At 49.9% G+C, this 22,488-nt stretch overlaps 1 protein-coding gene and 1 pseudogene across 2 annotated transcripts; both read left to right on the forward strand.

Annotated features, from left to right (window-relative positions):
- The first annotated feature begins 1,805 nt into the window (after nucleotides 1–1,805).
- On the forward strand, nucleotides 1,806–3,263 carry LOC121433668 (annotated as a pseudogene).
- Nucleotides 3,264–8,957: 5,694 nt separating this feature from the next.
- On the forward strand, nucleotides 8,958–17,790 carry Sftpb (surfactant protein B). 2 transcript variants are annotated; one of them, XM_041644337.1, is made up of 10 exons: nucleotides 8,958–9,024; nucleotides 9,295–9,422; nucleotides 10,782–10,853; nucleotides 11,315–11,440; nucleotides 12,010–12,174; nucleotides 12,394–12,483; nucleotides 14,647–14,830; nucleotides 15,355–15,515; nucleotides 17,250–17,330; nucleotides 17,728–17,790. In XM_041644337.1, exons 1-10 carry the CDS (start codon nucleotides 8,958–8,960, stop codon nucleotides 17,788–17,790), a joined length of 1,137 nt encoding a protein of 378 aa, XP_041500271.1. The 2 variants fall into 2 exon arrangements, with proteins under 2 accessions (XP_041500271.1, XP_041500276.1); XM_041644342.1 differs by having other exon boundaries at nucleotides 14,716–14,830.
- Nucleotides 17,791–22,488: the final 4,698 nt, after the last annotated feature.

Here is a 22,488-nt window from a genome sequence, read left to right on the forward strand (position 1 = left end):
CATAAAACTGTGACCCAGGTGACCTCCGGCAAGGGAAGTCGGAATTTTCCAGAGCTAGCCTAGCACTATAGGTAAGGTCAGTTCTTGTGCACTGGAGTCAAGAGGCCTTGGCAATCAATAGCACAATTTAGAGTTTGGCAAGGTTGTCTAGCAAGTTTTTGGAGTTTGTATGAAAAGAGACTAGGGCTTATTGTCTAACAACAGAAGAAGGTTGGCTTACACGTGTACCGTCAGGAGTTCTTAGCCTGCTTGGCTCAGGGTCCAGACTCGGCACCCGTGCATGGCTTCAGCTAGCTACCCTGAAAGAGAAGCACTAACTGAAGCACCCCGTGTTGCCTCCCACACAATTTGTTAGAGTTAATAGTTTGAGAACAGCCTTTTTCTGTCCCTCTAATTAGATAGTAAATCACGGGGTTCAGCAGCTCTTCCTCTATTATTTCCTAGGCAGCTGACCTGATATGATCAGCAGGGCCCCATCTCAGGCACCACAATGGTGCCTGGCCAGGCTGTCAGTGGGTTAGAACAGGAATCTCATCAGGGTTTGAGGATACTGATATCAGATAGAGACTTCCTCATACACACAATGGGTCATTAGGGTGGCAGATAAGTCTAACCACAGAGAGCCCTGTGGAGAAACGCTGGCTTAAAGAAAAGAGGAAGGATAAGCCCTAGTTTCTTCTTTTGGATTGTATCTGGGATGTGTATCTGGATAATGCCAAGGTTCCCATAAGCTACAAAGGGCAAGAAAATATCTCTCTCTCTCTCTCTCTCTCTCTCTCTCTCTCTCTCTCTCTGTGTGTGTGTGTGTGTGTGTGTGTGTGTCTTTCTCTCTCTCTCATACACACACACACGCACAGAGAGAGAGAGAGAGAGAGAGAGAGAGAGAGAGAGAGAGAGAGCTCATTCTGGCCTTGAACTCACTGTATACCCAAGAATGTCTTTGAATTAGAATAATTTTGAATTTCTCACCTTCTTGCCCTCCTCTCCCAGGTGCTAGGATGTGTGTGCCACCATGCCCTATTTTTACAGTGCTAGGGATCAAACCTGTTAATTGGAAGAGAAGCACTCTTCCAATTAAGCTACATCCCCATCCCCAGCCTGGGAAGAATATTTTCTGAGGTACAAGGGGTTTTTGGCTGTGCCTGAACTTCTGATATAAGAAATTCCCAAGTGCTGTTCCTACCACAACCATCAGATGGTAAGACCTTATTGACAAACACACTTTGGTTGCAGGATGTAAAGAAATTGAGCTGAATCTGAAATTTCCTCTCTGCTGGATAGCTTTCATAATGCAGGCTTCTGGAGGAGAGATATCATCCGTGGATTTACCCAGCAGTAGATCCTGCACGCTACAATGCTAACCTGCCGACTGGAGAAATAATGACATGACTGTTAGGGGCTGAACAACCGACTTCCGAGGACTGCTCCGTAGGTGGGAACTCGTGCCCAGTTCTGTAAGCCTGGCCCAAAGCCCAGAGTTAGGGAAGTCATAGGCCCTTGGGGGACATACTAATGTTGTTTCACTAAATGAACATGCTGTCAAACTGCCTTCTAAATGTTTGTTTATACCTTTAGATTAGTGCTACTCCCAATCTTGGTCTGAGAAGCTTCTTTTTCCAGTGGGAACCAGTCAATACAGAGACCCCCTAACTGGTTCAAATGCTGAGAATACGCCACTGTTGGGCATAGGACGTCCATCTCAAGCCTCACAAGCCCCAGGAAGTATAAAGGAGTAGGCAGCAGAAAGCGTGGCAGAGCCAGAGGATGTTGGGGAGTGCCAGGAGGTGTTGTCTTCGGGACATGCTATGGCTACAGCACTCACGGGCTTGCACCGCATTACCTGCACAAGACCAAGCCAGTCGGATCGGTGATCCCAGCGTGGACGGTGGCGAGGCCAGGAGGCCCCACCTCTAGCTGAGGAGCTGTCTGCATTTGATGGCTGCTGGGAAGAGGGAGCCATTTTTCGATAGAGATATGGTCCCTGGTAAGGTTCCCATGAGTGTGCAGGCAGTACTAGTGAAATTAGTGGGAGGAGGAGAAGCAGAGGAGGAAGAGGCCAAAGACTGGAGGAGCTGGTGTTGAGGGTGTCCAAAGGAAATGGAGTTGGAATGGCTGTGATAAGGATGCATCGCATATTATCTAAAACTGTTTTTTAAAAAGAAATTTGTGCAGGCACAGTGGGTTTGAGGCCAGTCTGGTCTACACAGGTGGATCTCTGTAGGTTTAAGGCCAGCCTGGTCTATACAGTCAGATTCAGACCACCCAGGGCTACACAGTGAAACTCTGTCTTAAAGAAAGAAAAAAAGAAAGAAAGAAAAAAAACCAAACCGAAACAGCAACAACAAAAACCAAGTAGTAACTGGACAGGAGAAGAAGGACATTGAAACGGATGTCCGTCCAGCAACAGGTGCTTCGGAAGGCTCCAGAAAATTCTCAAACAGTGTTCTTTCTTTTTCTTTTTTTCTTTTTTTTTGGTTTTTCGAGACAGGGTTTCTCTGTGGCTTTGGAGCCTGTCCTGGAACTAGCTCTGTAGACCAGGCTGGTCTCGAACTCACAGAGATCCGCCTGCCTCTGCCTCCCGAGTGCTGGGATTAAAGGCGTGCGCCACCACCGCCCGGCTCAAACAGACAGTGTTGAGCTGAAGTGTAAGATGAGATTTGCTGTCTGCCTACCACCACAGGCAGAGGGTGGAAAGTGTCTTGCACTCCACTGACTGTCTGGTTTAGCTTGCACCGAACCAAATTTCTTACCGAAGTCACCTGGATATCAGCCAGCTGCCTCGGAACACGGCCTTGCCATCAGTGTTCTGGGTACCAACCCCCATGGCCGCAATGTTAGAGGACACGATGACAGCTGGGACTTCAGCACTGGTGCGGGGTTTTACAGGAATGAAAAACAAATTGCAGGATGTTCTCTTATGTAACAGAGGAGCAGCCACAACTCGCAGGTGCCAATTTCCTGGTGGACTGGCAGAGGAGGTCTATTTTGGTCACTCTATGCAAGGCCACAAAAAATCCTGGAAAATACATATCTGTGTCAGCATTTGCTCCAGTTGGCAACCAAGGGCTGTGTCACTGGGGCAAAAGCATGGATGTGACCTGTCCCGAATCCTATTTGGGTTCCCAGTTTGAAATAGTAATTGATCAAGGAAAAGATGACCAGTTTCCTTCAGTGAGCAGTTAGACCCTGGTAGCTTCACAGCTGCCCGTACAGGAAAGAAAATCCCTATTGTTCTTAGGCTTCACCACAACCTTCATCACTAGCCATATCAGGCTTACAAGAGAGCATCGTGAGGATTATAAAAGTTGAAATAAACAGCATTGCTAAGTGTAGAAAAAGACAAATGAGCCACAGAGGTTACCACACTTGAAATGCTGGAAGGCAGAGACAGGCAGATCCCTGGGTCAACGAGACCCTATAAGGGGGTGGGGGAGTGGTTTTAAAAAAATCAGACAGCCTCCAGACTCTGTACACATGAATATGGAGGCATGTACCCCTAACAGGAACACTCAACAAACTAGGAATGTAAGAGTAGAGGGTATAGCCTCACCGTGATACAGAGCATCTGAAAAATAAACAGAAAAGACCCCTTATTTAATGGCCTCCCAGCCTGTTTCTGAGAGGTGGATTGAGGGAAGAACAGAGCAGAGGGAAGAGGGGGGAGGGAGTGGGAGGAGAGGAGGGAGGTGAGGCTGCGATCAGGATGTAAAATAAATAAATTTTTTTTTAAAAAACATGGTGTACACACAGAGAAATGTTTTTCAGCCTTCCAAAGGAGGGAAACCCTAATGCATGCTCTTCAATAAATGAACATAAGAACATAAAGCTAAGTGAAGCAAACGCATATGAAAAAGCCAACATCCCATTTACCATTTCATCTCTATTCAGTATCCAAAGATGTCAAGTTCAAAGACACGGGACTGGGAGTGTAGCTCAGCTGGTCAAGTGCTCATCTTGCATGCATAAAGCCTGTGTTCAAGTACCACATGAACCGGGCACAGTGACACAGGCCTGCCATCCCAGAGGAGGATCAACGCTCAAAGTCATCTTCAGCTACTTATCAAGTTTGAGAATAGCCTGGGCTACATGAGCACTTACTAAAACGTGTGTGTGTGTGTGTGTGTGTGTGTGTGTGTGTGTGTGTGTGTGTGTGTGAAATACGTGTGTGTGCGTGTGTGTGCATGTGCATGTGTGTGTCTGTGTGTCTGTGTGTGTGTGAACCGGCAGAGCAATCCCCAGCACTAGAAAAACAAAAACAAACCTCCCTAAAAAAAATTCACAGAAGCAGAAAGATCGATGGTTATCAGATGCTGGGAAAGGAACAAAAAGGAATTTAATGGGCACAGAGTGTAGCTCTGCAAGATGACAATGTCCTGGGGATTTATTTCGCAATGAGAATATACCCAGAACCTCAGACCTGGCCACATGAAAGCCATCAAGAAGACACATTTTATGTTCATGGGGTTTGTGGTGCGGGGATTACACTGCACAAGCACAAGCTCTACCACAGAGACGTCTCTCTACTTTATTACCACAGGGGGAAATGGTATTCTCCAAGAAGAAAGGTTAGCTCAACTTGTGACCCAGCTGTGCAAATGTTCCCCAAGATACATCAAATATCCCATGCAGAAAAGTGCTTTATCTGTATTTCTTACTTCATATAAACAACATAATACTTAAGAGACATGTGAGGGCTGCAGAAATGGCTCAGTGGTTAAGAGGGCTTGCTGCGAAATCATGAGGACCAGAGTTCAGATCTCAGCGTAAATATAACCAAGACAGGAGTCTTTTGAACCCCTGTAGCCCCTACTCTGAGACAGGCAGAGACAGAAGGATCACTAGAGCTTTCTGGCTGCCAGCCTGGCCAAGAAAATGTGGAGTCTACATTCAAGGAGAGATCCTACCTCAAAGGAAGAGACAGTAATCGGGGAAGAAACATGCATACAGGTGCACACACTGTGTGTACACTTAAACACACACATGCACACACAATAAAGATAAAAGTCTTTTTCAAAAGATACAATTTAGGGTTTGGAGAGATGGGTCAGTGTTTATAGCATTTGCTTAGTTTCCAGGAACCCTGAGTTTGATTCCCAGCACCCACATCAGGTGACCCATGAGCACCTATGACTCCAGCTCCAAGGAATCTAATGCCTTCTTCTGGATCCAAGGACACCTCCACACACAGGCAAGGCACACACACATGGAAAGCACCCAGAGGCACACACATATACTTAAAAACAAAATAAGCCCCTTTAAAGATATAATTTAGTGGCTGGGCAGTAGTGGCACACGTCTTTAATCCCAGCACTCGGGAGGTAGAGGCAGGCGGATCTCTGAGTTCGAGGCCATCCTGGTCTACAAGAGCTAGTTCCAGGACAGGCTCCAAAGCTACAGGGAAACTCTGCCTCAAAAAATAAATAAATAAACAATAAAAAAGATACAGTTTAGTAAGCTTAGTGTGTACCCGGCATGTAGCTCAGCCATAGAGCGCATGCTTAGATAGTATAAAGCCCTAGTTTGGTTCCCAGCACCAAATTAACAGGTCCTCTGGAAGAGCAGCAAGCGGTTTTAACCCCAGATCCACCTTGTTAGCTCCAAATCCACTCTTTTCTAACACCCATGCCAATCCACATAGAGATATGCATAATTAAAATTTTATAAATGTTTTTAAAACAAAGAAAAATTAAAGGCGTAGGCTTTGGTTTCCAGCTTGTTGGCACAGGTGACGAAGGCTCTTGAGGAGATAATTTAGCTGTGGATCTCTGACAGTCCAGCTTTCCACGGCCCAGAGTTCTAAGCAGCCAGTCATAGTTGTTGAACGTTTGACACATGTTTACCTTATTCTGGGACCTTCGGTCCACATGCCAAAAAGGCCAAGTCCACACCAGGTCCAGACTCATCTGACACCAGTCACCAACACCATGTCTCATCCCAGTGACATCACAGATCTGCACCTGAGAGGCCCCAGTGTCCAAGGCAGTGTCATGCCTATCCTGACCCTGAGCAAGATGGACCATCAGAAGGCATAGGCCCAGGTTTCTGCCCTTGCCATCAAAGCCCTCAAGGACCACCAAGAGGCAGAAAGAAACAAGAAACGTAAAACGTAGCAGAAATATCACCTCTGTTGGCATTGTCTGCATTACTTGACATTACTTTGGCATTAGTCTTTAGCCAAAGAACTCTCTAGAGCTATTATCAAGGTCCTGAGGACTGTCCAGTGGGGGGGAGGGGGGGCAGTGTCTGACAGTCATACCACAGAAGACATCATAGGCGTCTTCAGTGGCACAGTGGGATGCCTGGAGAAACACGAGCTAGGCAGGCATGGTGGACACACATCTGTAATCCCGGCACCACATAAACCAGGTATGGCAATGCACACACACCCATCAGTCGCAGCACCCAGAAAGTGGAGGCAGGAGCATCAGGAGTCCAAAGTCATCCTCAGCTACGTTATCAAATTTGAGACCAGGCTAAGCTCCCTGAGTCCTTGTCTAGAAATAAAAAAGCAAAGCAGATCTCATCACTTTCTTAAGATGGCCCCTTCCTCGCTTTCCCTGGGGTAAAGTGCCAACAGAATGGTAGGCTCCATGGCAGACACCACACCCGTCCTGGTCCCTAAAACCTCCCTCATTGTCTTCCACTCTTCCTAGATGCTGCCAGGCAGACGTGGGTGACCTAGGAGGCCTGTGAGCCTCCAACCAAGCAGAGGGAGGAGTCTGGGAGCCTGGATGACTTCATGGACCAGAGCTCTGCTGCGTTGTGACACAAGCAAAATGAAACACGTATGTGCAAAGAACCTTGAGGGCTCTGGTACGGTAGCCGGCGAGTAGCAGGGTCACCTGGAGGGGATTGTGCAAGTCCCACTGCCTCGCTCAGCCTAGGCCTGATGTTTTGCCTGCATGCCTGTTTGTGTGCGTCTGTGCACCATATGTGTACAGTGCCCATAGAGAGCACCAGATCCACTGAACTGAAGTTACAGCCGTTCTAAGGTACCATGCAGGTACCGAGAATCAAACCCAGAGTCTCAGGAAGAGCGGCCAGTGCTCATAAGCAGAGCCTCTCCAGACCCGTAAATGGCAGTCTTGGTTACTATGACTTACATAAAAACATTTACAATAGCCGGGCCGTGGTGGCGCACGCCTTTAATCCCAGCACTCGGGAGGCAGAGGCAGGCGGATCTCTGTGAGTTCGAGACCAGCCTGGTCTACAAGAGCTAGTTCCAGGACAGGCTCCAAAACCACAGAGAAACCCTGTCTCGAAAAACCAAAAAAAAAAAAAAAAAACATTTACAATAAATATACATGTAGCAAGGCATAATAGTGTGTTCCCTTAATCCCAGCAATCAGAAGGCAGAGGCAGGTGCAGGTGGATCTCTGTGAGCTGCAGACCATTGTGGGCATTAGTGAGTTCCAGAGGTAGATTCTCAACAGGGTTGGATGTCTGGGTGTCAGTGGCCTTCTTACAGGACTGGTGAGAGGCAAAATGGAAATCAATCGATCCAAGGCTGAGGCTAATTCATGAGCCGGGAATATAGTTCAAGGATAGACTGCTTGCCTACCATGCACAAAGACCTGGGTTCAATCCACAGCAGCGCAGATATAACCAGGTGTGATGATGCACACCTGTAATTTCAGACCTGGGTCAATCCCCAGCAGCGCAGATATAACCAGGTGTGATGGTCAATCCCCAGCAGCGCAGATAGAACCAGGTGTGACGATGCACACCTGTAATTTCAGCACTCGGGAGGCAAAGCAGAAAATCAGAAATTTAAGGTCAGCTTTGGCTGCATAATGACTTTGAAGTCAGTTTGGACTCAATACTGTCTTAATAACTAACAATAATAATAATAAATAACAACAAACTGCCTTTGGGGTCAGGAAGGGTGAGACAGGCTCCCTTTGTAACCCCGTCTAGTCTGGAATTTGCTTTGTAGATCAAGTTGGCCTCAAACTTATCCTGATTTTAGCCAAGCCACTGGGCTCATAATCTCTGGTCACACATTTTTACCCAGCCTCAGTTAATCCTCACTGTGGCAACTGTTCGGCACGGTGGCAAGGCCTTGACGCCAATAGAAACCATATGAATCTGTGAGCCACTTCCATCGTGCATCCAGCTACTTGATCTCATCACGGGACTAGCTCCCACCCTTCCCAGCCTGGGAGCACTGGAGCACTTCCCAAGGAGAAAGCCATGGCAGGAATCGAATAAGGGGATTCTGATGGGTGGGGCACAGCAGTATCCTACTGCCCACTCTTGTCTCGCTGGGGCCCAGTCCGGTGGGGACATGGCCTCGGGGGAGCCCCATCTCATACCCAGGAAGGGTGGTTAAGGGGCATAAGAATCTGCTTCTGGACAAAGCTACCTGAGAGCCACAGGGGAAACAGAAATCCTCCCAGACTCTGGTTCCTGCCTCAGCCTCACAGGGCATTATCTTGTTTTGTCTGAATTTCTTCCCACTAGCACCAACCAGAGTCTATAGAATCAGAGAATTTTTAAAGTAAGGAGGGAGTGGGGCTTAGGCAGCCCTAGGAGGACCCTGGATGTGCCCTTCCGGCACTTACCCTGTATCAAGAGGCAGGCAGGAAGCTCTCAAGAGCATTGCTTAAGGACTGCCTGGGGTGGGGCTGGAGAGGTTCATTCTCACCCCACTCACAGCCCTGCCTCAACATCCCTTGCACAGAGAGTTGGGATTAAGCAAGACCCCCTTGGGGATGAGCAGAGAGACAGGCTGCAGAAACTGGGGAGGAGGGTAAGAGAAAGGAATAGGAACAGCAGCCAGCACAGGGGAGGTGGCAGACATGACCCTGCTGAGGAGGCTTGGGATCAAACACCTGGAGGGTTCTCAAGACCCAGGCAAACACTGAGGTCAGCTTGCTCCCATGGAGTCCGGCCCCCAGGTCCTCTCCCCCACTATAAGAGCATGCCTCAAATAGCGTGCCAAGTAGTAGGCAACTATGGCCAAGTCACGTCTACTGCAGTGGCTGCTGCTGCTGCTGCCCACACTCTGCAGCCCAGGTGCAGGTGAGTCTCCCAGCCTCCCTTGCAGAGGCATCTCCATCACTTACTGAGCCAGTTCTGTGCCTAGGACAATCCCAGGCTGCACATATTCCTGAATTTAAAGACAAGTCAGCTGACCCAGAGAGGCCCTAGGGGCTTGTCCAAGGTCAGTTGGTGGATACTGAGGCAGGAGGACTCAGATGATTGACATGAAACTGGGTTGGAGGTGGAGTGGAGGCAGAGTGCCAAGTGTATCCTGGATCCTGATGAAGACTGTTCTGACCCCTACTATAGCTGTCGGGTCGGCCTCATCCCCGGACTGTGCACAGGGTCCTAAATTCTGGTGCCAAAACCTGGAGCAAGCAGTGCAGTGCAGAGCCCTGGGGCACTGCCTACAGGAAGTCTGGGGACATGCAGGAGCTGTGAGTAGTGCTAGGATGCACTGGGGATCTGGAAAGGAGGAATCAGGGTGGGCTCTGAATGGGCATAAGGGAAATGGGGTTCCCACAGAGGCTGGGGTGGTGTGGAGGATGGTATGGCATAGTATGGCATAAAATGATGGGTGGAACTGAACAGAATGAAATAGATGTGATGACCCAAAACAGGGCGAATGGATGGGAGAGGCTGATAAAAAGTGGGAAAGAGTAGAGTGAGCTGGATGGATGGGGGGTTAGATGGAATGAGCTGGGATGAAATGGGTGGGAGAAATAGGATGGGATGGATGGGATGGGATGGATGGGATGGATGGGATGGATGGGATGGATGGGATGGATGGGATGGGATGGGATGGGATGGGATGGGATGGGATGGGGTAGATGGGATAGAATTGGTGGAATGAATAGGATGGGATGGGATGGGATGGGGTGGATGGGATGGATGGGATGGATAGGATGGATAGGATGGATGGGATGGGATGGATGGGATGGATGGGATGGATGGGATGGATGGGATGGATGAGATGGATGGGATGGGATGGGGTAGATGGGATAGAATTGGTGGAATGAATAGGATGGGATGGGATGGGATGGGGTGGATGGGATGGATGGGATGGATAGGATGGATAGGATGGATGGGATGGGATGGATGGGATGGATGGGTTGGGATGGGATGGGATAGATGGGATGAGTGGGATGAGTGGGATGGGATGGATGGGATGGGATGGATGGGATGGATGGGATGGATGGGGTGGGATGGGATGGGATGGGATGGGGTAGATGGGATAGGATTGGTGGAATGAATAGGATGGGATGGGATGGGATGGGGTGGATGGGATGGATGGGATGGATAGGATGGATAGGATGGATGGGATGGGATGGATGGGATGGATGGGATGGATGGAGTGGGATGGGATGGGATGGATGGGATGAGTGGGATGAGTGGGATGGGATGGATGGGATGGGGTGGGATGAATGAGATGGGATGAGTGGGATGGGATGGGATGAGTGGGATGGATGGGATGGGGTAGATGGGATAGGATTGGTGGAATGAATAGGATGGGATGGGATAGGGTGGATGGGATGGAATAGGATGGGATGGACGGGATGGGAAGGGGTAGGATAGGATGGAACTGGATGGATGGGATGGGACGCAACAGAGAAGATGGGATAAAATGAGATGGACCAAATGGAATGGGATAGAATCTACACAACAGGATGAGATTGGATGAGGGGTGGATACTTATGCCTTAGAGGGATCTGTCAGCCTGTGTCTGAGAAAGTCACGCTCCCTGGAGCTAGGAGCACACCTCAACTCTTTTGCTCCACTTGAGACCCTTTTTCCAGAATGACCTGTGCCAAGAGTGTGAGGATATTGTCCATCTCCTCATAAAGATGACCAAGGAAGACATTTTCCAGGTAATGGGAACCAGACCTGGGTGAAGTTTAGGGGACAAGGGGTAAGGGGCAGAGTGAGGAGAAGGAACAAGCTCCCCAGAAGGTGTCTCTAGGCTGAGGTGAGGCCTCCATGTGGATTCATCCACCCAAGGGTAGGTTCATAAAACTGAGCTTAGGGGGTGGAAAGATGGCTCCATGGCTAAGAGCACATATGTTCTGGAAGACCTGAGTTCAGTTCCCAGCACCCACCTCAGACAGCTTACGACCGCAGTCACTCCAGGATGATCTGACGCCTCTGGCCTTGGTGAGCCGAGGCCACACACACTTGCCCACACACACCCAGTGTGTTCCGGTGGAGGTCTTGCATGCACTCACACACACACTTGCCCACACACACCCAGTGTGGAGGTCTTGCATCAGGGGACTCTGGTGGGGCAGACCTCACAAAGGCCAGGTTAACCCTCCCTTCTCTACCCTCCCAGGACACAATCCGAAAGTTCCTGGAACAAGAATGTGATGTCCTTCCCTTGAAGCTGCTCGTGCCCCGGTGTCGAAAAGTGCTTGATGTCTACCTGCCCCTGGTTATCGACTACTTCCAGAGCCAGATAGTGAGGACCCTGACCTGCCTGCCACACCCGCCACACAGCTCACATGCCTAAGTGGTCACTTTCCTGTATAAGTGGCCCCAACACACATACACACACGGAAATAGAGAGAGAACATTCAACCAGATACATACACAGCATCCACACAGTCATATACATGAACACCCATATCCATACACACACACACACACACACACACACACACACTTCCCACTACAGTTATAAGAAATTCAGTTCCTTCATCCAGACACCCAGATCAGGTGTACCTGCTCAATAACATACTGCAGCCATCCAGACATGCCCTCCATCCCCTCTCTCTCACACACCCTCATTCTTATTTATTCTCACACAATATGCTCACATGCATTCACACTTCCCCAGACACCTGCCCTATGGCCCTACATCATCCCATCAGTCTTTGTCCCTTCCCTGGAATCCTAAAATGGAGCCTCCCACCCAGCCTGCTCCCCAAAAGTCCAGGCTCAAAGACTGTGATCCTTGTCCCTGAACAGAGCCTGGGCAGTGAGGGGTTCCCTCCTGATCCTAACAGCCCTTACCTTTCTGTGCCCTAGAACCCAAAGGCTATCTGCAAACATGTGGGCCTGTGCCCACTGGGACAGGCTAAATTAGAACAGGATTCAGGGATGCAAGATGCTATTCCAGATCCTCTGCTGAACAAGCTGGTCCTCCCTGCGCTGCCAGGGGCCCTCTTGGCAAGGCCTGGGCCTCACACACAGGTAAGTCAACCCTCCCCACCTCACCCTCCAACAGCCGCTTGTGGAAAATCCCGAAGGCTAAAGTGGCCACTGAGACACGTGAGCACCCAGAGGGGCAGAGCTGGAAAGAGACAAAAAGCACCAGGCAGAGCTTAAAGTAGGAGGCAGAGAAGGCAAGGTGAAACCAGCAGGGCTCGGAAAGCACCAACCTTAACCCCACCTCACCCCTTCCTTCCTCAGGACCTCTCTGAGCAACAGCTCCCCATCCCTCTGCCCTTCTGCTGGCTTTGCAGGACTCTGATCAAGCGGGTCCAAACTGTGATTCCCAAGGTAAGGCCTCAGTGCCCAGAACCCCACAGAGCTCAGAAGGGTCCCTAATAGCTGCACCTTCCCTCACCTCAACACACCAAGAAAGCTGTGAGGAGGTAGGTGAGGAGACACCCACGCCTTGTCCCTACCCAAGGAAACTGAGGCTCAGGTACAGGAGAGTCTGTTAGGGCCAGCCTTCTCTTCCAGGAGTTCACCATCTGAAGGCTGAGAAGTCCTGATGGTCCCTGTAGGAAAAGAATGCATTAATTTCTCCAAATCTGAATGTCCACCAGTAATCTCCATCCCTCTGTCTCCAAACCCATGGTGGCTTCTCCCAGTGGCCTCATCAGCCCTGGGCTGTCCTGCCCACAAATGGTCATGCCCTATAAACACTGCCCAAATGGAGTCACTCAAGACCCACAGCAGGGCACACATCCCCACCTTTCTGAAGCCTGTGTTGTGGAAAGAAGATGCAGATTATAGACCCCGTGAGCTGAGGGGTCACACAGATGAAATCATGGGAATTAGGCCAGGGGAGGCGCCGAAGAAGTAACAATTAAGCCAAGATCCAGACGGAAGCAAGGTCCTGATGAGCCAAAGACATCCATCAAGAAGGAAGGAGCTCAGGGAGCTAGGAAGATGGCTCAGTGAGAAACATCCTGGCTGCACCTGAGTTCAGATCCTCAGCATCCATAAAAAGTTGGGGATAGCAATGCACACTTGGAACTCTATGCGCCAGGGAGGAAGAAATGGGCAGCTCCCTGGAGCTTGCTGGCCAGTCAGCCTAGCCCAATGGGTGAGCTCCATGGTTAGTGAGGAACCTTGTCTCAAAAAACAAGAAAGAGGAGCTGGAGATATGGCTCAACAGTTAAGAGCACTTGCTGCTTTTCCAGAGGGCTGAGCTGGGTTCCCAACACCCCTGTCAGGCAACTCCTGCTCTGGGGAATCCAACGCCCTTTTCTGGCACCGTGCGTACCCGCACATATGTAGCATACATATACTCAGATACACACACATATATAAATAAAAATAAATCTTTAAAAAAACGAAAAGGTGGGGATTGACTAAGGAAGACACTACATTGACCCCTGACCTCCACATGCCTGCACACACAAGTGTCCATATACAAGAACATACGCATGCATAAACAAACAAACAGCCAGTCAAACCAGCCTGAGCATCACCGGCGGAAGACTGAATCAAGAACCGAGAAAAAGCATGAAGAGACAAGGTGTGGACCGGTGGAAACAGCGGCAGAAGAGCTGAGAGAGAACAGTCAGCAAAGTGGGGGGTCTGTTGTCAGGGAAGGGTGTTCAATTGATCAGAAAACTGCTGAATGGCCAGGCAGGATGAGAGCTGGGCAGGGGATGCAGAGCTGAAGTGTTCCAGAAAGGGGAGCAGGCCCAGCGAGGAAGCCATTTTAGCATCATCTCCAGACAGCAGGGACCAGAGAGAGGATAAGGCCAGGGAGGTAGCCCAGGGTGGAGCCCGGGTCACCAGTGAACAGCTTGTTCACTGACTACAATGACTGTTGACTTATATCACCATAACAGGAGGAGAGCCATGTGTGGGTTGATGATCCCAGGTGGGTGCCTTAAGCGGCGTGCCCCATTTCTGAAGCACCGCACACTCCAGAGGTGTCCATACGCTGAGTCCTCTTCCTTTCTCAACCTCCTGGGACTGGGGCTAGCTTGTCACATGGGCTGAATAAAGGAAAGAGCCACACATCTGTGACCTCTGATGCCCTTCAGCTTAGAGGTTGTCTGAAGTTGGCGAGAGGTGGGATAAGCATGGCTTTCCCAGGGGCTCTTAAAGACCCCGTCATCTGTCTGGCCCAATGAAAGGAACTGTCTGTCTTCCTGATGGATGACCATGGGGAAGTAGGGTGGCCCTGGCTCAGGAAATGGGCTTGGAGTTCTAGCTTTGGGCCAGGCTGTCAGAAGCCTTGGCCTTGCTGCCCCTTTCAAGCGGCTCTAAAGCAATTGGAGTCAGATCTGGTCTGTGTCAACTGCTGACTCTCTCAAAGACTCCAGGTGCACCCCTGAGTCGCTGCTGTCTTGGATGCTCAGTGGCCTGTGGACAGCACACCTCGCCTTCCTAGAAGGGAGAAAGGGGTGTGCCTGGGGTGCCCACTCATATGCCAGAGGAAGGTCCCATGCTGTCCTTTCTCCACCTCCACCCCAGGGTGTGCTGGCCGTGGCTGTGGCCCAGGTGTGCCACGTGGTACCCCTGGTGGTGGGAGGCATCTGCCAGTGCCTGGCTGAGCGCTATACAGTCCTCCTACTCGATGCACTGCTGGGCCGTGTGGTGCCCCAGCTAGTCTGCGGCCTTGTCCTCCGATGCGCCACTGAGAACGTCATTGACCCAGGTAAGCCTGCTCTCATCCCCCCACCCCTCCTCCTTTGGTCCTCTTCCTGACTTAGAGCTCCAGCGCACATATAGAGGAGGAGGGTACACGGACAAGGTGGGGGACAGGAACCAACACTGTTTTTTTAACTATTTATATATTATTTGTATGGGTATGTGTGTTTTGCCAGCATCTACATCTATATGCCCTGGGTGTGCCTGGTTCCCACAGAGGCCGTAAAGGAAGCTGAATCCTCTATAATTGGAATAACTGACAGTTGTGAGCCACCATGTGGGCTCTGGGGATTGAACCCAGGTCCTCTGGAAGAGCAGCCAGTGCTCTTAACCAATGAACCATCTCTCCAGCCCCAGAACCAACACTTGTGTATGTCAGCTTTGGGGGAAGGATTAAAACAGTCTCACTACAGAGCAGAGACTGGCCTCAAGCTTGGTGTGATCCTCCTGCCTCAGCCTCAAGTGCTGGCGTGGCAAGGTATATGTCACCATGCCCACCCTGAAGTACAGTTTTGACTGTTTTCCCTTTAGCCCTCCCGGCTTTGGACTCCCCGGTGGAAGAATGGCCACCACGAGACACTGAGTGCCACCTCTGCAAGGCCGTGATCACCAGGGCTTGGAACACAAGTGAAGAGGCGATGCCGCAGACAATGCGCCAGGCCTGCCTTCGCTTCTGGCTGGACAGGCAAAAGGTACAGGGTGGGCACACGAATAGGACTGACACGTGGTGGTGGCTGAACCAGAAGAGGCTTTGTAGCCGAAGACACCCAGGACTTGGACTAGATCCCAGCCATCAACAGGCCTTCTTCATGGGCCAAGCTCAAAGTGCTATTAGTCCCAGTAGAAAAGGGTCACGCTGTCCTTTCTTGGTATCACCCTAGTGTGCTTTTGTCCCTGGTGGGCCACATGCTACCCCCATGGTGGGCAGCATCTGACAGTGTCTAATAGGCAACAGAAAATGAGCAAAGCCAGGGCCAGCTGGAGCAGGAAAAGAACTCAGCCTTCTCCCAGGATCCTCCCTGTCCCAGCCTGCTCACTCTGTAACTCAGCTGGGAGCAGTCCACCTGTACATGAGGGCTAGAAGCTGAATGCGGTAGTGGGGGCCTGTCATCCTAGCATTTGGAAAGCTGACAAAGGAGAATCAGGAGTTCAAAGTCAGCCTCAGCTCAGGGTCAGCCTGGGCTACATGAGACCTTGTCTGGAAAAAGGAGATAGAAAGGGAAGAGAACAAGAGGAAATGGGGAGAGGACTAAGTGAGATGGCTCACTGGTACTGCCTCCAAGTCTGACAACCTAAGTTTAATCCCTGAAATCCTTATGGTGAAAGAGGAGAATCAACTCCTGTAAGCTGTCCTGAGCACACGTGCACCCACACACGTATAAATAAATAAAACACAATTTTCAGGCAGTGATGGTGCATGCCTTTAGTCCAGCACTCAGGAAGCAGAAGCAGGAAGATCTCTGCTTTAGAAGCCAGCCTGGTCTACAGAATGGGTTCCAGGGAAGTTAGGGCTGCCCAGAGAAACCTGCCTCAAAACACAAAACAAGCAAAAGACTTTTTTTTTTATGCTTCATTTAACTTTATTTTTATGTGCATTGGTGTGAAGGTGTCAGATCCCCTGCAACTGGATCTTCAGACAGTTGTGAGCTGCCATGTGGGTGCTGGGAATTGAACCCAGGTCCTCTGGAAGAGCAGTCAGTGCTCTTAACCACTGAGCCATATCTCCAGCCCCAGCAAAAGACATTTTAAAAGAAGAACTGAGATTTATGGTTCTGTAACCTATGATAAATTCCCTCACCAAAGTAGAAAAGTACTTCCTTTAGAAAGAGGGTCTCGTGTAACCTAACCTGACACTGAAGGATCTTCTGATCCTCCTGCCTCCACCTCCTTTGTACTGAGACCTCCACTATGCTCAGCTTTGTGTGCTCCAGGCAGTTTAAACTGACGGCTTCATGCATGCTGGGCAAACATGAACTGATGTGAGTGAGGCAAGCCCACCGGTCTCTTCCCAGAAGCCAGCTCCAGGGCCTTGCCTTCCCCACAGAAACCAGTTGCAGTCAATCAGGCTTAGGTGGGGTCTTTTTTTATTTTCATGTGTATGTGTTTCATGTTTATACATGTATGGGTACCATGTGTGTGCAGTGCCCAGAGAGGCTGCAAGAGGCCAGCAGATTACCTGGAACTGGAGTTAAGGATGGTTATGAGCCCCTCTATCAGGTCTTCCAAAGGGGGGACAAGCACCTCATCCACTGAGCTATCTCTCCAGTCCTTAGATAGAGTCTGAAAGGTCAGCCAGACACTGACAGACGCATGCCCACTGTCAGAAGGAATGGAGTGGCCAGGGGAGGCAAGAAGGCCAGGACTACAGGACAGATACATCCTGCCATAGACTGGGACCTACATATTGTCTATCTGTCTTTCCTCAGTGTGAGCAGTTTGTGGAACAGCACACACCCCAGCTGCTGGTCCTGGTGCCCAGGAGCCGGAATGCCCATACCACCTGCCAGGTACGCCCACCCCTTTGTCTGATCCCAGGATTTCTCTCTGTTCCTGAAGCCCCATCTCCCATGGATCAGGATCCTAGGAACCCCATCTCTTAAAGCCCGGCAGCCCAGGTGCAGCAGTCCAGCACTAGTTGCACCCACAGAACAGCACAGAACAGAGCAGCAAAAACCCTAACACACTAAGGTGGAAGGGGAGCAAACAGATGGCGGGGTAGACAGCTGAGGGCTGTGGTTGTGTTCAGTGGCCAGTGTGTGTCCGGTGGTGGGGTTATAGTTCAGGATGGGGGGGGGTGTCCCAGAGGCCATGTCTTGGAGAGTGGCACCACAGGTCTTGAAGGTCGTATCCAGGCAGCAGGTCTGAAGTGAGAGTTGTCTCCATACCCGCTGCTGTCTCTGGCAGGCTCTGGGAGTGTGTGAGGCCCCGGCCAGTCCTCTGCAATGCTTCCAAAGCCCGCACCTCTGAGAACTCAGTCTCCAGGTAAGTCTCAGCCCCACTCTTGCCCCTTCTGTGGACTGTGTCACCCTACCTCTCCCAGGCCCAGCTCCCGGCTTCTGAGGGTCTCCAGTGGCCCCATCAGGAAAAGGCTTTTTTATTTGGTTGTTTTGGGTTTTTGACCTATTGCCACTCCTTGCCATTCTCACCCCATCCAGCCCTCCACAGTTTCTATCCACGGCCTCCTCATATCTGGACTGCCTGACCTTAAGGATATCACATATTCGAGCTAAACTCAAACTTTCTTAGACCTCAGGGGAAATCATGCTTCACTGTCTAAGCTGTCCCCACTTCCTCAGATGCCAAGAGTACCATGGTCACCTGACTCTATCTTCTCTGCGGCCAATAACTTTCCAGGTCACTGTTTTCTAAGCCAGGAGTGGCTCTAACACCAGAGTCAGGAAATGACCCGGGGGATGAAGGGCAACAGTGGTCTCTCAAGGGACCCTGATAGTGATCTGGGTCCGGGTCACAGTGTAATCCAGGCAAGCCCCTCACTGTGTGGTTTACCATCTGTTCACACGATTGTAAAACTCAGTGGGTCCCTGTGACAGGGCTCTGCCAGCATGCACACCCAGCTCACCACTTCTAACATGAGGAAGGACCCCGGCACTGGCAGTCCCTGTGAGCAGGGGGAACCCTCACTAAGTCTCTCAGGGACCAGTCTAATATGCCCTTCCCTATTAAGTCCATCTGGGCACCTGGAGCGAGGGAGGCTGCCAAGATGAGAGTCGTCTTTTCCCTAGTTCCCAGGGTTCCAGGCCTTGCCTGGTGAAGCAGGAAGAGTGAGGTGACCTGAGCTCTGGTCCCAATCCTGCCATCAGTAGACTGTGGGCCCCCAGACAAAATGCACAGTCCTCTCTTGAGATATCACTAGTGTCTTAGGATTCTGTTGCTGTGAAGAGACACTATGTCCAGAGCAACTCTTTGTTGTTGTTGTTGTTGTTGTTTGTTTGTTTTTGTGGTCTTTCGAGACAGGGTTTCTCTGTAGCTTTGAAGTCTGCCCCGGGAACTAGTTCTTGCAGACCAGGCTGGCCTCGAACTCACAGAGATTCACCTGCCTCTGCCTCCCGAGTGCTGGGAATAAAGGCATGCGCCAACACCACAGTAACTCTGATAGAGAAAAACATTTAATGGGGTGGCTTACAGTTTCAGAACTTTAGTCCATTATCATCGTGGTACGACACGGGTGATGTAAAGGCAGACACAGTGCTAGAGCTGAGAGTCCGACATCTTGACCAGGAGCCGAGAGGAAGTGTGAGACACTGGGTGTGGCTTGAACATATAGAGACCTCAGAGCCCACCTCCACAGTGACATACTTCCTCCAACAAAGCCACACCTTCGAATAATACTGCTCCCTTTGGGGGCCATTTTCTTTCAAATTGCCACAACTACTCAAGCTACAAGTGGCCCAGTGAAGGGGCTCGGGCTCTTCTGAGCAGCTGCCATCACAACAGACCCCAGGCCCAGCAGCTACTCCCCCCACCCAGGAGCCTCACCTCCTACCCTAAACCCCCTACTTCCTTCCTCACAGCACCCTGTGCCCTCAGCCCTCTGTCAGCCTGCGTGCTCCACGCTGCCACAGCCCTTCGGGGATGAGGCACAGCAGTCTTCTGGAAGCCTTCCGAGGGGCTTCAGGTCTTCACATCCAGCAGAGCCATGCCCAGCTCCTACAGCTCCTACACCCCCAGGGACTGGGAAGAAACTGCCATGGCTCCCAGAAGACAGCAAGGAGAAGCCTGGGTCTGGCCTCATCAACCTCTTGCTAAGGCTTCTATGAAATGCAAGCTTCGGAAGAATAAAAATGGGAACCTGAAGTGTTGTAAGGGTTGTGGGGGAGGCTCAGTACAGAGCACTTTCCTAGCATGCAGAACCTGGGCTGAATCCCCAGCACTAAAACGGAAAACAAACACACAAACAAGTTTGAAGGCGGTGTCATGGTGTCTCTTGGCCGCAATCTCAGCACTTGGAGACTACAGCCTGTGATAGAGCTTTCTTTTTTTAAGTGAAACAAGCCACAAACAGTCCAAAACACAGACATAGGCATTATGAAATTCTCAGCTTATGCTTTTTGAAAAAAGAGAATAAAAACCCAAACCAGGAAGGACTGGTGAGATGCTTTGGTGAGTATAAGTTGACTGCCCCAGGCTGATGATCCCAGTCTGAGCCCCACGATCCACATGGGAGAAGGGAACCAACTTCTAGTTGTCCCTTGGCCTCTACGTGGACCCACACACACACACATGTAAATACAAACATCTATGCACATTTAATTTAAAAATTTGGCCAGTGGATGGTTTAGCAGATAGAGATATTTGCTGCCCAAGCCTGATGGTAGGAGAGTTGGCTCCTTAAAAGTTATCCCCCTGACCTCCAGACTTATGCCATGGTACACATGTGTCCCACCCCACCCTACCCCCGCCATTATAAACATACACATAATAATGATAATTTTCTCTTGAGTCAGGAAATCCCTGACCTGGGTGAGGGTGAGCACTGCATGCGCTGGCCATTATGGTTCCGTACTTGAGGAGCTCTCTGCTAGGGCTTCTTCTAGAAAGGGCTTCTGGAGCTGAAGGTATAGCTTGGTGGTGGAGCACTGACTTAGCACACTCTAGACCCCAGGTTTTATCCCAGCACTGAAAACAAAGGGCATGGAAAGAGGGCTAGATTCTCCTGTCTTTTTTTAAGTTTACAGTCCTGGGAGTGATTCCATGTCTGCCACGATATCTAAGATTAGGGAGGACTGTGCATACAAGGACCAGCTCCCATGCTAACGCTATGCCTGGGTCACAGCTAATAAAATCCTGTTCCCTTGTGCAAAGGAAGAAAACAGTGTCTTTAAAGCGGTGGCAGGAGTCACAGCCTCAGCCTGGTGTCAGCAGGGCTGGAGCGCACCTCTTTCTCGGCCCTCCAGAGCAGGGGTCCCCATCCGCTGTCCACGTGCCTGCTCCAGCCTGGCACCCTCCTGCTGCCTCCTCTCTCCCCAGAAGCTTACTTTTTAAGGTGAGCTGAAGGTGCCAAAATATCAAAATAAGCAAATGAGAGGCTGGGGAGTTCAGCAGCTTAGAGAACTTTTCTCTTTCAGGGAGCGTGGGTTTGATTGCCAGCACCCACATGGCAGCTCACCATCTGCAACTCTAGTTTCAGAGGATCCGATGCCCTCTTCTGACCTCCAAGGGCACCAGACAAGTGCCTGATGCACAAGCACACATGCAGGCCAAACATTCATAAACATAAAACAGGTGAATCTAAAAAATTCAATCTTCAGTACTAAATATCTAAATGCCAGATGTGTGTGTGTGTGTGTGTGTGTGTGTGTGTGTGTGTGTGTACATACACGTACTTATATATGTGTGGCCGGGCAGTGGTGGCACACGCCTTTAATCCCAGCACTCGGGAGGCAGAGGCAGGTGGATCTCCATGAGTTAGAGGCCAGCCTAGTCTACAGAGCTAGTTCCAGGGTAGGCCTCAAAGCTACAGAGAAACCCTGTCTTGAAAAACAAAACAAACAAAAAAAATGTGTGTGTGTGTGTGTGTGTATCTGAAGACGTAAGTCACAAACAATGCCACACCAGTTTGGAATTATGATTAATAGGGTGGTATTTATTTAAAGGGGAAAAAACTTACAGATCACCGTCCCAGACAACAGCCCTCTGCGCAACCAGGAAGGGAGTCTAGTCGCCAGCAGAGCAGGAAGTGAAGAGAGAGAGGAGAGGGAAGTGGCCGCTTTTTTAAAGGGAGAGAGACCACGCCCCAATGGGCTGGTATCTCAGCGGCTATAGGCTGGAGGAGTGGGAGGACCTCCCGCAACACCTCCCCCTTTTGTTTAAGTAAGAGAGTTCTAAACCTACTACGAAATTATATACAATAAGTACAAAATATCCTATTCTAACTAGCTTAGGTCTTGTAAAATAAATAACTTGGCCAAGTCATGAGAAAAAAGTAACTACATTTATATAGTCTTCAACCCCATCGAAGATCTGAGAAGGGAAATAATGTTACCTGGGTAATTAGAAGGTTCAGTAAAACAACTTCCAAAACATGTAACAAATCACAGAGACAACTAGCTACCTGGGCAGTCACCCAAAGTCATGTTTGCAGCGTTGAAGCAACCAACTTTGGCTAAGGCCTAGCATAACTGACATACCATTTTCAAAGGCAGGCAACTTTTCAAAACTGTCTTACCCTGTCTTGGCAGGATATGACAGTCCTGTTTTATCCATTGATGCATGCTCTGTATCTCTGTCAGTGGTTAAGGTATGGGCATTTCTTTGCCCCAAGGCCAGTTCTGCCAAAAAGAAAGGCTCCAGGTGGAGTGTCTTTGGTGCTCAACATTCTCTCGGAAATAGAGCGGTGTTGCCAGGAGCAATTGTGTCTCACTATCACGAAACTCTGAGTTAGATTAAAGGCCATTTTCTACAGCTCTTTGAAGAGGTTGAAGATTATCTATCTATACTGAGTATAATCTCTATATATCTAAAGAACCTGATTAGTCTAATTATAAATTACACACTTAGATGACTATTAATCTATATAATTCTCAATATCTATCTAACTTAAAGACTAAGACAATAAACAACTGTGAAACAAATGAGGACAATGACCTCCAAATATAAACAATGTACAAATATACATTGCAATATGGTAAATATATATCAATACAC

Source organism: Microtus oregoni, unplaced genomic scaffold, assembly GCF_018167655.1.
Source record: "Microtus oregoni isolate MIOR12 unplaced genomic scaffold, Mior012 000002F_ref0000024, whole genome shotgun sequence".
Taxonomy (NCBI): domain Eukaryota; kingdom Metazoa; phylum Chordata; class Mammalia; order Rodentia; family Cricetidae; genus Microtus; species Microtus oregoni.